Raw genomic sequence first — 17,893 nt, forward strand, 5'->3', positions numbered from 1 at the left:
TTTATCTTCACACATACTGTAATTTTTCTATTCTGCACTAAATAAATCTTATTATACAGAAAGTTTGTGGTAGGTTTGATGAGTATCTTTTTAATGTACACTACATAATATCCTATTTTTAATCAGTCTCTTTGTCTTGTTTTTCGGCAAAAATATCTTATTTATAAGTTATTTTTAAACAATATTTCATTTAAATAATGTTTTAGTTTAATTGGCAGAGTTTTTCACTTGTTTTAAAGACCAATTTTAGTTTTGTGGCTTTTATTCCATGTTTATTACATTTAACGGCATATATATGCTAGGTGACATGGGTGGGCTACTGGGACTTAAGCCCCGAATGTTTTTATCATCTTTTAGAGATGTCAAAAGTACCAGTAATTTGTTATCAAGTCTATACTAAAATATAAATATATTTCAAGTAAACATAATGGCATCTTTTTTCTGCAGTATAGGTACATTATATAAATATCGACTCAGTTCGGTACCCAGCTGTCTGGGTGCAGCTTTCCAGCACTTATATTCGCATGCAAGAAGAGCGCTGGTGGCTCGTGACTCATGATTGCAAATGTGTGTGAACAGTCAAAATGCCTTGTTGAGAGACTTGATGACTTGGTCCATCCAGATGCAATAAGTGCCAAATATTTAGATGCATAACCCTGAAAACAAAGAGTGATACACAGATGTGTTCAAGAAATTTGCAAAATAGCCAGGACATTTTAGTTTTTTGCAAAACTGTCTTATTTAGACACGATACCATACACTTTGCAAACTCTGGCAAAGCACCTATTTTAGCCTATTTTTTGCCTGGTAACTTCTAAACTAACTTGAAACACCAGACGAATCAATTATATAAATCTGTCAATTGTACATAATATGTGCTGAACATACAGAAAGCTGAAATGGATAAGAATGTATTTTCTTTTTTTCTTTTCTTTTTTTTCTTTTTTTTCATGTTTTAAAGTGCATACTGTTTAAAGCATGCAAATTTTGATTTTTGATCATATCTAAAGCTGAGACAAAAGTTAGTGGGACCTTTTAGTTTTAGTTCCAGAACTATTTAAAGATTTACTTTTATATAAATGCCACATCACAGATTTAAACTGTTATTATTTTCCAATATTTCATCAAAGGATAGCCCCATGCCTATCCAAAGGTCTGGGCTAAGCCTCAAATATCCACTGATCCTAGAGCTACCCCTGTGCTAATGTACTCCTAAAAGATGACAATATTAACTTTTAGCATTAAAACACATTTAAAATTTGTAGTTATCTTGCACTGCAGAGAATTTTGTCCAGTCTCTGGAATAACAATGTCTTCCCCTTAATAACACTTGCAACTGACTAACATGTTGTAAATCAAAAGAACAAACCCTTTGATATCCATCTATCAATTTTCTATACCGCTTATACTATGTAGGGTTGCAGGGGGTGCTTGAGCCTATGCCTATGCGTAAATGTATTTTGTTTTAAAGATATTTAGCTATCTTTACTGGAAAACAATACAAAGATACTGTGCTGATTTAGAATAGGACTCTGTGCACTGTAAAGTAATGTTATTCATCAGCATGAGCTCAATTCTTCTCTGTTTAATGTTTTCCTTCAGCCGTCACCTGTGCAGCTCCTCCGCCTATCTCCAACGGCCTCTTGGAGGGCCGTGACTTTGAATGGGGCACCAGCGTGAGTTACAGCTGCTCTCCAGGCTATGAGCTCTCTTTCCCTGCCATCCTCACCTGCGTGGGCAATGGCACATGGAGTGGTGAAGTGCCCCAGTGCCTGCGTGAGTACTTGTATTGCTCTGTTAATATTAATCAAAGTGTCTGGTTCATCGCTTGCAACTCCATGCATGCCAACATTTGCCCAAAAAAAGCAACTTTCCCAAAAGCAGAAATTTCTAACCCACTTCTTATCTACATCTTATCTATAGTACTTGCACTTGCCAAGGATGTGATGATCAGACATTGATTGAAATAATCTTTATTAGCAGGTTTCCCATGGTCATGGAAAACCTGGAAATATCAGTGTATTTTAAAATTGAGATTTCTAGGCCTCTAAAAGTCATGGAAGTTAGTCAAATCTTAAAGACTCGAGGAAAACATGGGCATTTCTGTAGTGAAGGTAACTATTTCTAGTTATGCTCATCTCTCACATATTTTATCAGCTACACATTGTGCTTTGTTAAAAAGCCTTATTCAGTAATCAAATGACTGGAAAGGTCATGGAAAGTCATGGGATTCATGGGTCAAAAAGTGTGGGAACCTTGTATTGATCACTGTAGGTAAACAGCTTCATGATTGCTGCTGGTTCTGTTGAATTAGATTCTAATATTTGTTTAGGACACTAGATAAGGTGGGCTAAGCATGGTATTTGTGACCTTTTGCATATCATACCCAAATTGATAGTTTCAGTTAAAAAGAAAAATGTCCATTAAGTTCAGTCAGGAAACTTTACATATTCAACATGCGCAAGCTGGTACTGTAGGTCCTCCCTGTGCAATCTCTTTAGCCAATCAGCTTGTTTACATAATAAGTTGATTGCTATAATATTGTTGAATGTTATAATACAATTCTTGAATGCTATAATATTAATAAAATAAAAACATTCCAAGAGGTGTCATGACTGAATTATAGAACGGCTTGTTCCTGGATGGGGTGTCTCTTAAAAAGAAGGCAGAACAAACCTGAGTGTTTATGTCCTATGACAGTTTCAGTCAACTTCAACACAACCAGCCATCTATGATGTTATGAATATAGATTTGGAAATCTTACAGAGACTGCATGATAATTTAAAGTTTAAAAGCCTTGTTATCCAAAAGGTACCCTTGTTTTAGCTCTCACATGAAACAACAGCATCTCATGTAAAAAATAAATAAATAAATAACTTTGTTCAAGAATGAGTGTATCTCTGACTTTGTCAGTGTACTGATTTCTTTTTCCATCTCTTTCTTTTCCACACTTATTTTATGTCTTGACAGCATATCTATAACTCACTAAGAACATTCAAGTTTTTGTAGTGCTAGATCTCAGGCACAGTAGTTTGACCAGCATATTTATGATGGATTAGCCTGCTGGTGACGTCAACCTAGTGACTGATTTTTCCTCCAGAGACCAGTTGTTTGCCTGTCAGTGGCAGGGTCATGTCTAATGTTCACACATTGGCCTTTGAGGCTTGGCTCTTCCCCCAATATTCTTTGACTATTTTTCAAAATTATATTTCTTTTTCTCTCTTTCTGGACCTTAAATTGGTAGATATTAAGGATAAAGTGACTCTCTCCCTTAGGGGTGGGCGGTATGATTAAAATCTTATATCATGGTGTGACTCATTGTGTCATGTCGATGGTATATGTCACAATGTAGATATATATTTGGCAGAAATTAAACCAAAAATGATTTATATTACTATTACATAACCACATAGTAATGCATTATATATATATAGTGTGTGTGTGTGTGTGTGTGTGTGTGTGTGTATATATATATATATATATACATATATATATGTATATATATATACACACACCGATCAGCTTTTGTTTTTGGCACCATTCTGAGTAAATTCTAGAGACTGTTGTGTGTGAAAATCCCAGGAAATCAGCAGTTACAGAAATACTCAAACCAGCCCGTCTGGCACTAACAATCATCCATGCGATTATCTAATCAGCCAATCGTGTGGCTGCAGTGCATAAAATCATGCAGATACGGGTCAGGAGCTTCAGTTAATGTTCACATCAACCATCAGAATGGGGAAAAAATTTGATCTCAGTGATTTGGACCGTGGCATGATTGTTGGTGCCAGATGGGCTGGTTTGAATATTTCTGTAATCTCATGTTGATCTCCTGGGATTTTCATGCACAACAGTCTCTAGAATTTTCTTCCGAATGGTGCCAAAAACAAAAATCATCCAGTGAGTGGCAGTTCTGTGGACAGAAATGCCTTGTTGATGAGAGAGGTCAACGGAGAATAGACAAAGTCTATGGTAACTCAGATAACCCCTCTGTACAATCGTGGTGTGAAGAATAGCATCTCAGAATGCTGTTCTGAGATGCGGGTTGGCGCTGTTTTGATGGCATGAGAGGGACCTACACAATATTAGGCAGGTGGTTTTAATGTTGTGGCTGATCGGTGTGTGTGTATATATATATATATATATATATATATATATATATATATATATATATATATATATATATATTCCAGTGTATTAAATACTTTACAAATGAAATGTACTTTATCTCTTTTAAATATTTTCTTTTTTTTATTGGAACTTGATGGATGCAAACCTAAAGATAAGATTTGTCATAACAAATGAATGATAAGCAAACACAGCTTCACATTATGTAAAACTTAAAACAGTAATTCATTATAAATATGATTGGATGTGCTGCAATTGAAGTTATCATATACACACGCATGTGACCATGCATTAGTTAAATTCTTTGTTAAGTATTAATATGTTCTATATTTAAGCAGTTCAAGTTGCACGGAAACTGGGAACTACCTACTATTACACTGACCCCGTTACTCCTGGTATTAAGATGCGTTTCAAGTGATCTGATCACATATGCTAAATACAGGTCTAAACTGGGTCTAAAAGGTTTTGTGATCAGATCACAAAAACCACATACAAATCTGGTATTAAACGCATGTGACCACATCACATATGAGGTGTAAATGCTAATCCGTCCAGAATACGTCTTAGACAGCAGTGAAGTGGCACCCCTCACCTGTCAATCTAGCATAAACTTTGCCAGTTACGAGTGGCATTAAAAGGAAATAACTGTACGATTGGAAATTTGAAAAAGCAGATACATACATAAGCATGAGAACTTCATGGAACTTCATCAGCATGCAGGAACACAGATAAGAAGCTCCAACATCTAAAGCTCTTTTAATACAGGTAATCCACTAAAATAATGGATAATTCTGCATGACATGTTTAAATTTGTGCTTAGATTAAATTTCAGCTACATCTGGGAGAAACAGTGCACAGTTTTATTCATGCCTTCTTTGTCTTTTCTGACTTTGTTGTGCTTTAAAGTCATGCAGCAACACACTGACATAGTGATTAATGTACAGCATGTCGTCATGAAATAGAGACACTTCCCTTGAAATCCAAACACAAATGGTCACTGGAGATGCATTTAAACAGCCAGGTGTAAACAGCGATTTGTCTCGCCTGACCACATGTGATCGGATCACCAGAGATGCATCTTAATACCAGGTGTAAATGGGGTCACTGTGTTTGCACTGGGACATCACAATATGTCACAACTAAATCGCTCCCACGATAATCAACAAATCTGTCTATACTGGAAGCTTCCATCTGCGACAGTTTGCAAAGTAGGCTATTGTTTTCTGCAGCAGATTTACAGCTGTAGAAACTGTACAGCAGGATCTAGCACTACCACTCCTTTTTATGATGATTTAGGGTAACATCTTGTAATTTGTTCTTTCTTTTCTCTATGAATACAGCTAAGTTCTGTGGGGATCCTGGAATCCCTGCTTTTGGTTTCAGGGAAGGCCGCAGCTTCATCTACCAGTCAGAGGTGTCATTTAGCTGCATGGCCCCCAATATCCCAGTGGGTAGTACTACACGCATTTGCCAGACTGATGGCACCTGGAGTGGATCCCAGCCTCGCTGTATAGGTAAATGAATTATACTGACTTTTAAGTGTCACAGTTTATGTTTCCCCTGTTTTCACCATGTGTTGCATTCCCACTGAAACTGGTTGCTACAATAAGCCAGGGTTCGTAAACAGACTTGAAAGTTTGGAAAATGCTTGATTTTCACAGTTAGGTTTTCAAGGTTTGAAATATGTTGAATTTTGAATATGTTCCTTGAAAATGCTTCATTTTCCCGTAGGTTGACTGTTACAAAAGATCCAAAATTATTTTTAATTGATATTATACAGTCATTATGTTTGTGGTGTCTCGTCAGTGCACGTGTATTGCTCTGCATCTTGCTTTGATGTCACGCGCATGTTTCTGTAGATTACTGCCCAAGAAATCATGCTGCCTTCATATGCTATCAGAATTCTCCTACTTCCCACTTATGAAGTGGTAATTATGAGTATGTTGCATTCACGTGCTTTGTTGTCAGAAAGAACAGGATACATGGATGACGCCAGGCTTATTCAGACATGTTTCTTGAGGAACTTTTATTTTGACACCATGATACATATTACTCATTTAGCTTGCTGACGATAATGGAATTTTGATCAAATACAAGGTATTTTCACAGTGTAAAAATGTACAACATGGATCAAGTGGTTGCTGATATATATATAAATGAATATGACCGAACGGCAAGTGCTCACAATTAGCTGTAATTAGAAAAATTAATCAAATCTGTCATTCGCAACAGAAACCGTAATCTCCTCTGCCATATTGAAAGTTTATGCCTCCACCCATCTCGGAAACTCGGGTACCAAAACTATCTCAGAGTTTCCCATAATTACAACTTGAGTATGAATGGTGAGACATAAAATACTGCTATGATGAGGAGAGATCAACAACAAGGAATTCAAATGTCTAAGTATGCAAAAAAATACATTAATGAATATTTGCACTTATCAGCCCTCATCGGCCATTCTGAAGGTATAAACTGAGACAAAGATTTTGTTAAAACTTGAATTTACTTTGGAATAATTTGCAATTAATATGTAGTATCACATGGATACTTAAAAGTAGGGCAGTAAGTTAACGCATGAAATAAATGCATTTAGGGCTGTACAGTTAAACAAAATCAAATCGAAATTGTGATATGGCCCAGTGCAATTTATCAACCCTCTGGGGTCTGAGGGTGTTTTGGGCCCTGGAGAAGTTTAGACATGCCTTGGCATTTGTGCTTTTTTCAGTTGCTTAAAAACATATTAATGGCTAAAGTCTAATAACACTGTATTCAGCACAAACTGGGCTACAATAATATGTGAACAACATGTATGTACATGTTTGTATTTTTGAGAAAATAACGTTTATGCGTGGTTTTTGAAAAAACACGAATTTTAAGTCACTGAAATAAGGCCATATAACACATACTAAACATTTGTTCACAAGACTTTTGAGAACTGGATCTTGTAGCTGTTGGGCCTCATGTATTCAGATAGAAGACAAAGGCAGGCCTAATACAGTCGAAAAACTTAACTCAAGCCCCACCTTCTAAGTCGTAAATCTTACTGATAAAAATCGCGCCAAAATCAAACAAAGGGAGTCCAAAACAGACTACACATCCATGAGGCCTTGCTCACTAAAGGATCGAACTCTCAACTCCTATTGGATGAGGCACACAACAGAACGTCCCTCAAACATGACATCATCAGGAGTTGAAATACCTCTGAAATGCTTCCAGAATTCACTTCCAGCGACTTTGTTCACCAAATATAGACGTAGCTCTTTTTGCTGCTCTCAGGTGCAACCTCGTGGCACAAGGAAGTAATGTCCGACTTGAAACTGTAGCCATACAATCTCCATCTCGCTGGACGAGTTGAGATTACTCTGTGTTCAACCGAACACTCTACCGGATCTGAAGGAGACCGCCGAGCAATTCGCATCTTCATCCGTTTGCCTACAGAAGTGAAGAGATTAAAGATTTCTCTTCCATCTTCAATCAAGTCGACATTTCTGAGTTCTCCGCCAGCCCGCTGAGAATCAACAGCCGTGCCGCCCGCCGACAGAGCGAGGAAACGGCCTCCCGTCATCACCCGAGCCTCAAGGAACTGGGTCAGAGTTAAAGGACGGAGGAAAACACATTCTACCTGTGTCCTCATGCAATTCAAGTAAGAGGTTATGTCTGGGCAGAGATAGAATATTATAGTGTGTTATTCTTGTGTTTCAAGGTTTTTGCTTGTACAGTTTACGGACCGCCATGTCCGCTCATTATTAATACTCAGGGTATTAATTATCACAAATTTGTTTTGCTGTATTGTGGTCCAACCAAATTGGACTTTTGTGCAATTTCGCTATCGCGGGTGAGACAGCAACTGAGTTCATCCATTAAAGAGTCAAATAACGCGGGACTTTTACGAGCCATCCACCGCGTTTCTGAGTGATGAACACAGCTGTTTTCTCTCCAACGATCGCGAAATCGGCTTTAGGGCTGTCACTTAATCATCTCTCTCTCTCTCTTACTAATCACACACACACACACACACACACACACCTTATGTGTTATAGGATTATTTTGATTTCCATATCTAATCATATCACTGTTTAGTTTGTAGTTGTAAGTCGGAAGTTTATTGACTGCATTGTATTAATTATTAATTGATATTACTGCATAAATAAACTTTGTTTATATTACAAAGAGAAGTGTTTTGGTTTGTTTTGCATACACCTGTGTCATGCTGACGGGATGTCAGTGCTCGGTTTCAAACCTTCATTCATTGTTTTTTTCCCGAAAATCGATATTCTTCGGATGTCGATTTCCTAAGAAAACAATCTAATATTGAGACTTTTTTACTATTTGGTTATTAGTCCCTGATTCCAGGGTGGTGCCCCGTCAATGTTAATCCTTATTAATATTCTATTGATTTTTGATAATTGATAATTATCTTTGATGATTGAATTTGAATGATCAATAAGCTAGTATTAATTTTAATTAATGTTTCATCGATGTTGACAATTAACGATTATCTTTGATAATTGTTGATTTAAAGGATTTTAAAAAGCTAACATTGATTCTCATCAATGTTCTATTGATTTTAATAATTCATAATTATCTTTGATAATTATTAATTATTGCTAATAACCAAACTTGCTCCTAAACGTAGCACACTACATTTACTGGAGTCCCATATGAGGTTTTAATGAGTTAGATCCAATTAATTAATTTAAATATTAATTAATAACTACAGAAATAATTATTAATTATTTCTGATAGTAACACTGATCTAAACAACCGGTAAAGCCCTACATAGCCTAGAGTTTTTGCTACAAAATGATGTGAAAACCATCCTGATCACTTATTCATACAAAACAATATAGTCATTTAACTTTTGTAAGACACTTTTAGTGTTAGAAAGGCCATATGCAAGGAGGCGTGGATGATCATGAATATTGATGTGATTCACACCAGAGGACCCCTCCCCTGAGAGAGAATGAATGTGAGGAGACTTAATGATTGAATGTATTGTTTGTAGCTTATTCACAAAATCAAGTTTAAGTTAAAAGAAGTAATCTGAATAAACATTTTCTTTACATAAAGACTTTACTTAAAAACTTTAGACCTACACTACCATCTAAAAGTTTTAGATCTGTAAGATTTTGTAATGCTTTTAAAAGAAGTCTCTTCTGCTCATCAAGGCTGCATTTATTTGACCCAAAATACAGCAAAAACAGTGACATTGTGAAATATTTTTACAATTTAAAATAACTGTTTTCTCTTTGAATATATTGTAAAGTACAATTTATTCCTGTGATCAAAGCTGAATTTTCAGCATCATTACTGCAGTCTTCAGTGTCACATGATCCTTCAGAAATCATTCTGATATGCTGATTTTCTAATATGGGCATATTTACAGAACATTTTACCCATTTACACCCGAACAGATATTTGCAAGCACAAGCTTCGTTGATGATAATGAGGCAGCATAAACACTAGTTAAAATATAATCTAAACATTCATATTATTTTTATATCATATTTCATATCATATTTATATCATACAGCATACAATTTAAATACCTGCTTTAGCCAAAACAACATTTAAATGTAACTAAAACTTGCCTATTAGGACATATTTCAAATTTCAGTACTCTGAATCCTGGCTGGCAAGTCCGGAAATAGTCCAACTAGTAAAATATGTACATGTTTATATAAAATAGCATGTCAACTAATGTACGTAAAACTAAAAGACTTACTCATCCGAAATTGTATCCTCGGCTGGATCAAGTCCCTCTTCAAAATGCAAACGTTCATCGTCGGATTCCCGCTCTTCTTATGAGGAAAATGTGAACTCTTCGTCACTCTCCAGGAGCTTCCTCACCTGTGAAGCGTGCCATCTTCCAAACGCGCAGAAAAGTGAATGAACTTGATGCTTTTTAAGGCACTGTTGTTGGTGTTTACCATTTGCATTGATCACCTCAGCACATTATCGTATGAATAGCGCGCTCTGCTGGTGGGTGTGATCACATTAGCGATAATTAGCTGAGTCAGGAGAAACTGTACATCGCTTTGTTTCATACAGATTACATTGCAGGAGAATATTTGTTTTAAATTTGAATTGTTTTATTTAAAAGTAGACATTTTAAGCTTTCTTTAGACATATGTTTCATGTTTGTCTGATAAGTATTCGCGGAGTTTCAGTTCATTTTTGTGACGTGTTTTAGAAAGATGCTCACGGAGACAGAGATGGCTGAAAGCGCACCCTGTTTATTTTCTTTATTTTACAAAAGCACAACGTTTTGTTGTTATTGTGAGTGTACACAAATAAAACAAGACCCTTTATAGTCTTACACTTATCTGTATGCCCAAAAATGACGGAGTATTTTAAGTTGTCTCCACTGTTATGAGGAAAAAATCCAGCAGGACATGCCGGCACCAGATAATTTTCTTCCATGAACTCATTTAGTGGAAAACATAACTTCATTATTTTAAAATTGCAGAAACCCCCTTTTTTATGATAAGCAGTGTTATATGTTCTAAGGCCTTGTTGAATGTGTGCCCTACCTGGGCTGTATACATTTATACCCTACATATTTTAGCTGTTAGAACAGCTGATATCATTCATAATATTCAATCATTTCTTCAAATCAGTCACATCTTATACTGGTGTGGGGGGAAACAATCCCATCACACTGAATTTATTTCTGCTGCAGATTTGCATGTTTAGAGGTGAGTTTCCACATGCATCTAATATCTTGTCACTGAATTGCTTGTATTTTACAAAGCAGTCTTCTTTTAGCCTTTATTCAAATGGCTGGTGACAAAATATCAGTTGTAGAATTTTTGCTTTTATTTGAAGTTAAAACACACACACACAGTTTCTATAAAAAATTGCCAAATCTATTTGATATTTGTTTTCATTTTCCACATAAAAATGAACTACAGTAACCAGGATCTATAGATCCTCACCCTATAGATAACCGGTATTTTAGACTGTATCTATGTGTTAATGCAAGACTTTGGTTGTAATCATATTAAAGATTTCCAGTCTTAGCTGTGGGTGTAGAGGAAATTCTTGAAACTTTCATTTTTATAGATTGTGCAATGTTTGAAATCACAGAGAGGATTTTTTTATCATTGCATTTTTGTCAAGTGACATTTAAAATTGGATAATATTCGAGGTGCTTGAAAAAGATGATTTAGGTACCTTGAAAGTGCTTGGAATCACACTTAAAATGCTGTATGAACCCTGATAAGCATTTTCAGTATGGAAGTATATTGAAACATGCCTAATAATCATCCAACTGGGAGTCTATAAGAGTCTATTTGCATTTGTAAAATCACCTGATTGTTTATTGGATAGTGAGGCTTTCATCATGTATTTTTGTCCCTCCTGGAAGCCCAGCTTTTATAATGATTGGACAAGCCCTCAAATGGGTGGGACTTTGCAACAAACAGCCAATACTTGAAATGGTGATGTACATGACTTAAAGTATTTAAGATTAAAAAACGCAGCATACACAGTGTACTCGAATATAGAGGTAAGTTAGTCTATTGTAACACTTTAAGATTAGGGTCCATAATCTTGTATTGTGCCTATTGCCATTTGTAAATATTGTAAAAATACATTTGGTCAATCATATTTATTAATTTTATTTTTAAATGTAGTTTGAGAAGCAGCTATTTGGAGCAACCTTACAGATACCAAAATAAAAAAAGCAAAAGTCATCACTGCTAATATATCAAATGAATAGGTAACACTTTACAACAAGGTTCCATTTGTTAGCATTAGTTAATGCATTAGGTATCATGAACTAACAATATATTTTTAACAGCATTTATAAATCTTTGGGTTTTTTTTGTTTTTTGGGGGGGGATTTTTCCCCTTTTTCTCCCAATTTGGAATGCCCAATTCCCAATGCGCTGTAAGTCCTCGTGGTCGCATAGTGATTCGCCTCAGTCCGGGTGGCAGAGGACGAATCCCAGTTGCCTCCACGTCTGAGACAGTCAACCCGCGCATCTTATCACGTGGCTTGCTGAGCACGTTGCCACGGAGACATAGCGCGTGTGGAGGCTTCACGCCATCCACCGCAGCAACCACGCTCAATTCACCATGCGCCCCACCGAGAACAAACCACATTATAGCGACCACGAGGAGGTTACCCCATGTGACTCTACCCTCCCTAGCAACCGGGCCAATTTGGTTGCTTAGGAGACCTGGCTGGAGTCACTCAGCACGCCCTGGGATTCGAACTAGCAAACTAGCGAACTCCAGGGGTGGTAGCCAACGTATTTTACCACTGAGCTAACCAGGCACCCATAAATCTTTGTTAATGTTAGTCAATAAAAATACAATTGTTCATTGTTAGTTCATGTTAGTTCATAGTGCAGTAACTAATTTTAACTAATATAATTTTTGATTTTAAAAACGTCTTAGTATGCATTATGTTGAAATTAACATCAGCTAAGATTAATAAATTCTGTAAACATATTGTTCATAGTATGAATGTTATGGATGTAATATATGACGCCAAAAAATACAAAAAAGGCATGCATATCCAAGTCAAAAGCTAAAAGGGTACAGAATTAAATCCATAAAATAAACAGGATTTTTAAAAGGTAAGTAGTGACATTTCGAGCATACTGCTCTTCCTCAGACTTAAAATTATGTAATATTTCAAAGTGTAATTTTACTGCACTCTTAACATTATAAAGATATGCAAGCATACAAGCAATAACTGAAGCAATCAGGGTCAATTAAGTCATTTTGTCATTGTGTGTCTCTTGAGTCACACAGCTCAATTCAGTAAAGCCTTTAAAAGCCTGGAATTTAAGCTCAGTGGCCAGATACCCTCTTAGAAAGTTTGTCCTCAGATAACACCCATGAACTCCACAAACACAGGTGGAATGAGACATGTTTACCTTAAATGTGTATGACTTTCTTTCTTCTTCAGAACACAAACAAAGATTTTTAAAATAATATTTCAGCTCTGTATGTCCAGACTAATGGGGTCTAAAACTCTAAAGCTCTTAAAGCACATAAAGGCAGCATAAAATTAATCCATACAACTCCAGTGGTTAAATCTATGTCTTTAGAAGCGATATGATAGGTGTGGGTGAGAAACAGATGAATATATAAGTCCTTTTTACTGTAAATTCTCCTTCCTGCCCAGCAGGTGGCGATATGAACAAAGAATGAGAATCGCCAAAAACAAAAGAAGAAGAACTCTTAGGAGAGAAGCGTGCTTAGGAGGGCTGTTCAAAAGTGGAAATTTATAGTAAAAAATGACTTTAATATTAATGTGTTCCTCACCCACACTTATTGCTTATGAAGACATGGATTTAATGGATTTAGTCATCGATAAATTTTATGCTGCCTTTATGTGATTTTTGAGCTTCAAATTTTTGGACCCTGTTAACTTGCATTGTATGGATCTACAGAGCTGAGATATCCCATTTCAGACCTACCATTAGCTCATAGTTTGTTATAAAATATTATACGATGTATGTAGTTCTGTAGAATCCACACGCCATTCACAATGCTTAATGGGACGTGTAGCTCATTCACTAATAGATTAAGTACACAGTCTTGTACATTTTGGGTCTTTTATTCAAATACTGTTTTTCTTCAAATTAGAGTTTGTAATGTTGTGATTCATCTCAGAGCTTTTTTGGAGTGCCTATGGAGAAAATGAAAGGGAGAAATACTTCCAGAACTAAGGCTGCTGGAAAAAGCTGCCGGTCACTCTCGTGCTTTATAGCAGCAGTTCAGGGTAAAGGACAGCCATCTTGATTCTAATTCATGTCACATATGGTACAGTAAAACAGTGGTAAGCAAGTGTCACTGACAAACTGAACCAGCAGGTCTTTTTTTTTTCTGCATGCCTTAAATGATATTTGGAATGACTCTGGACTGACTAGCCTTTCTCAGACTCTAGACATTTGACAAGCTTGACTCCTTTGATTGACTGCATGACCGTTTTTTGACAGTGCCTCACCAGAGTGGGTAGATGAAATGAAACAATAGTAATCTCCATCTGAACATGGTAAATAGTCTAATTATTTGCAGCTATACATATATATAGTCCAATGTTACATGCTAAACTAAAAAGAGCTATATTTTTGATTCTTTGATATCTTATGGCCACTATTTTCTATTTTCCATTTTTCCTATTTCCTCTGTACAAACTGGCCTGTGGCTGTATTTCTTATAGCTGCATCCATTTCTCCATGTCTCATTAGCAAAGACTCCTCTTGCTGTCCCCTTAAGTACAGTGTTTATCTGATTAAACCCCTCAGTTGATACTGTATATCCATGAGGGAGCTCTTCTCCTAACATCAATAAATACATTGATAATTATTTTTAATTGAGCAAGTAATTGAATAATTGGTCCCAACTCTGAGAGGCTATTATTGAGGAACCATGAGTAGCCAGCAGAAGATTTGGTTGAGCTCAGTTCATTCTCTGATTGCCATTTTTAAGAATTTTGTGTATTGTGACAACAGAGGATGTCAGCCATGGCCCCAAAGCAGGTGTAATCATTTAGCTATTTTAATGGAGTATGATTATGGCCTCATATTAAACCCTTAAATAAATTGTGAGACAGAAATATGGGGGGTGGGGTGTTATGAGTGGAAATTACATCCCCTAAAATGCCTCTTAAACATACAGCTATTTACACACACAAATGCAGTGCTTACACAGTCATGTACACAAATACTAACAGAATGGTTCTAGAATAGAATCCTATTGGTTTGACTTATTCTGTTTTGCTGGACTGACTTCAGATCTGTGGACTATCCACAGTCTGTTCACTGACCGTCTTTTAAATATTGGACACAAAACTGGAAAGCACTTTCACAATTAAATCTGATGCCTCTGTGCATGTACCAGTATCTCAGCTGGACTCATGGCCGATGCTCTTCAAAATTAAAGCAACGTCAGCACAGCCTGCAACTATACTCTTAACGTGGTGATGCAGACATATATTGTCCATATGCTGACTCAGTATTCAAAACACCTCACTCGAAAACGGCATGGAAAAGGGGCTGGTTGTGTAAGCTCTGCCAGTTGTCCTGTCATTTGCACACTTGCATTGAATCAAGGGTCCCTGCATCAGCTCAAAAATTTGCTCCACATCCCAATTACAGACCAGCACTGCTGTCCCAAAGCAGATGCACTGCTGCAGCAACACTGCCCCCTACTGGGTCTCCATCAGTCTGCTATAAAAAAATAAATAAATAAAAAAAATTACTGTTCCGACACTGCTGCAGCACTTACATAAACACTCAGGCACCATAACCATCACTATAAGCTGGGTATTAGCACAGCTCTGAGAGATGAATCTAAGCTGATGTGGCACATATTTATGAGTGCTGAAATGCTATTTTCTCCCTTTATGTTGAGCTGTTGTGGTAGTGAAAAAGCTACTGCCACTGTTGTGCCAGATGAGTAGATTTTTAGAAGAGAAATGTGTTTGGGTGTTCATTTTGTCTCTTCCTTTTTCTCTTGCCCTCTTTTTTCACAGAGCCAACTCGCAACACCTGTGAGAACCCTGGGACGCCCCGCTATGGCTCTTTGAACAGGACCTTTGGCTTTAAGGTACCATAGATCTCAACATACACTTTCTGTAAAAACAGCATTTTCATATTTATCTAGGTATGAATATACACGTGTACATTTAGAGAGAAATAATATCACACATCACAGCATGTCCTGGTCCATGCAAACTGAGATTTGTTTTCTGTTTCATTTGTTAACAGTTCTTGCATAGATAATCCTTAGATAATCCTTAGTATGATATGGTATGAAATAAAATTAACTTTTTTATTAAGGGGCAATATTCACCACCCAAAATTGGTTCTGAGGGGCATTTTAACCTTTATGAGGCCACATAGTTTTTCTAAGTGTGTGAAAACAGCTTGTCATCTATTAAAATTTTATTATTAGCAATTAATTCAAATCTCAAAACTTTCATTTATGGTAAATCAACATAATGCAAACGTATCTCACAGATGTTAAAAATTCTGAAAATATAATAACATAATAAATACATAACATGATAAAATACATTTTAAATAATTAGACAGTCACCTGATTAACAAGATTGCTTTTAAGTTTCAATTTAATGGTGCAAAAAGTAATGAATCTATATTTGAATGAGGGAAAATAAGATTTTATATCTTCTTTTAATCCGTCATAAAGGTAAAGTTTACCTTTAAACGTTTCAAAAAATTTCAATGTTAGAATTCTTTATAAAACCCAAGCGTACAATAAGACAACTATAAGTAATCCATTGGTAGGTTGTTTTTCCTAAAATGTATAAACACTGTGGCTCTGTGGTGCTATCAAAACATTGCTCTATTTGTTTGAACATCCTGACCAGCCCGACACTGGCTCAACCAATGGGGTCAGTTTGGGGCAGGACTATTTATTTTTATTTTTTTCGATCAGTTGTAGATGAGGGGATTGTTTGGGAAACCTGCTTGAAAATAGTCATTATTTTAGCTGCTCCGTTTGGTGTCGCTAGAGGCGCAGAAAATAAACACACTTCATCTTAAATTATTTCCAAAGAATCACTCATAGCTTTTGTCAAATACACAGAAGTGGTCTCTCCAGACACAATATGCAGTGTAGGCTCTTCATTTCCTCACATCCACTACAAAATATTATTGCTCTTAACACACTCAAGACTTTTCTGTAGAGCCACTCCACACATTCGGGGCTTAAGAAGGCTTGAAATATATGCATGTAATAACATGACAGAACCACTCAGAAAGAAAATAATCAACTTCTAAATAGTGCAAATAAATATGATTATATTTTTGTCAAGGTAGGGGGCAGAGAGGTGAAAAAAGGTAGATGCAGGTGTAGTGAATGTGTATGAGTATTTATAATTTAATTCATACATGCATGTGAATATTGTAACAATTTAATAATTTTGTTTAGTTGTATAGCTTTTTTATGGTCTATGTTTGTTAGTTTTGCTTGACTTGTGTTACAGAGCGCAATAGCCTATTTCAGTTTATGTCACTTTCTGAAAAACAATCAAATATAAATAAGAGATGCAGGGAGTTAAAAAGATACACAGCGAGCAAAGGAGAGAGAGAGTGCTGAGGAAGAGCATTTATCCCCAAGATGTGCAGAGACATTAAGAATTCAAGTCATTACAGTATCAGAGGTCAAGTCCTGCAGAGGCATCATAGAACAGCTAAATATCAGGTTTTCCATATTCGTAAATCATTTGTCTGGCCTCGAGGAAAAAAAGCCAGTCGAGCTCTTTGGCTTTGCGGGGCTTAATGATATTGGAGTCAGGGAGGGGAGATATCTTGTGCCCCAGATAAGCAGCAGTGTCTCTGGCTCAACAGCCATGTTCACCACTAGCAGAGACATGTTAATCAATGAGTTTGCTAAGCCCATGTGCCACTCTGTGACATGTTTTAATATTTTACTCCCCTCATGTGTATCCTAAAGTAAAGTAGAGCCACAGCCCACACTCACACAAGCACACTGCACACATTTACACTTGCGCATGAACATAGATGGGCAGTATAGATGGATATAGATGGATATACTGTAGACGGACGGACGGACAGACAGATAGATAGATATCACAATGTTACCTTTTGTCACATGTCCTTGGTGAATATAACATGTAGTAGTCTAACAACTTTGCATAAGGAGTGCTACCATATATTATAGAATAAGTACTACTTTACATCAGCAGTGGCCCGGAAAGAAGGTCACAATGGCTTTCTAAGTGCATGTACTGGTGATTACATTAACTGTAGTTAAA

At 36.4% G+C, this 17,893-nt stretch overlaps 1 protein-coding gene across 2 annotated transcripts in view; it reads left to right on the forward strand.

The window, feature by feature from the left end:
• The window catches only part of csmd3b (CUB and Sushi multiple domains 3b), a 715,228-nt gene that overhangs the window by 678,605 nt on the left and 18,730 nt on the right, over positions 1 to 17,893 (forward strand). For both annotated transcript variants that reach the window (XM_051664389.1, XM_051664390.1), the window contains 3 exons: positions 1,603 to 1,776; positions 5,469 to 5,642; positions 15,626 to 15,699. In XM_051664389.1, coding sequence (XP_051520349.1) covers positions 1,603 to 1,776; positions 5,469 to 5,642; positions 15,626 to 15,699 — 422 coding nt within the window. The remainder of the gene's footprint in view (positions 1 to 1,602; positions 1,777 to 5,468; positions 5,643 to 15,625; positions 15,700 to 17,893) is intronic.

This window comes from Myxocyprinus asiaticus, chromosome 30, assembly GCF_019703515.2.
Source record: "Myxocyprinus asiaticus isolate MX2 ecotype Aquarium Trade chromosome 30, UBuf_Myxa_2, whole genome shotgun sequence".
Taxonomy (NCBI): Eukaryota; Metazoa; Chordata; class Actinopteri; order Cypriniformes; family Catostomidae; genus Myxocyprinus; species Myxocyprinus asiaticus.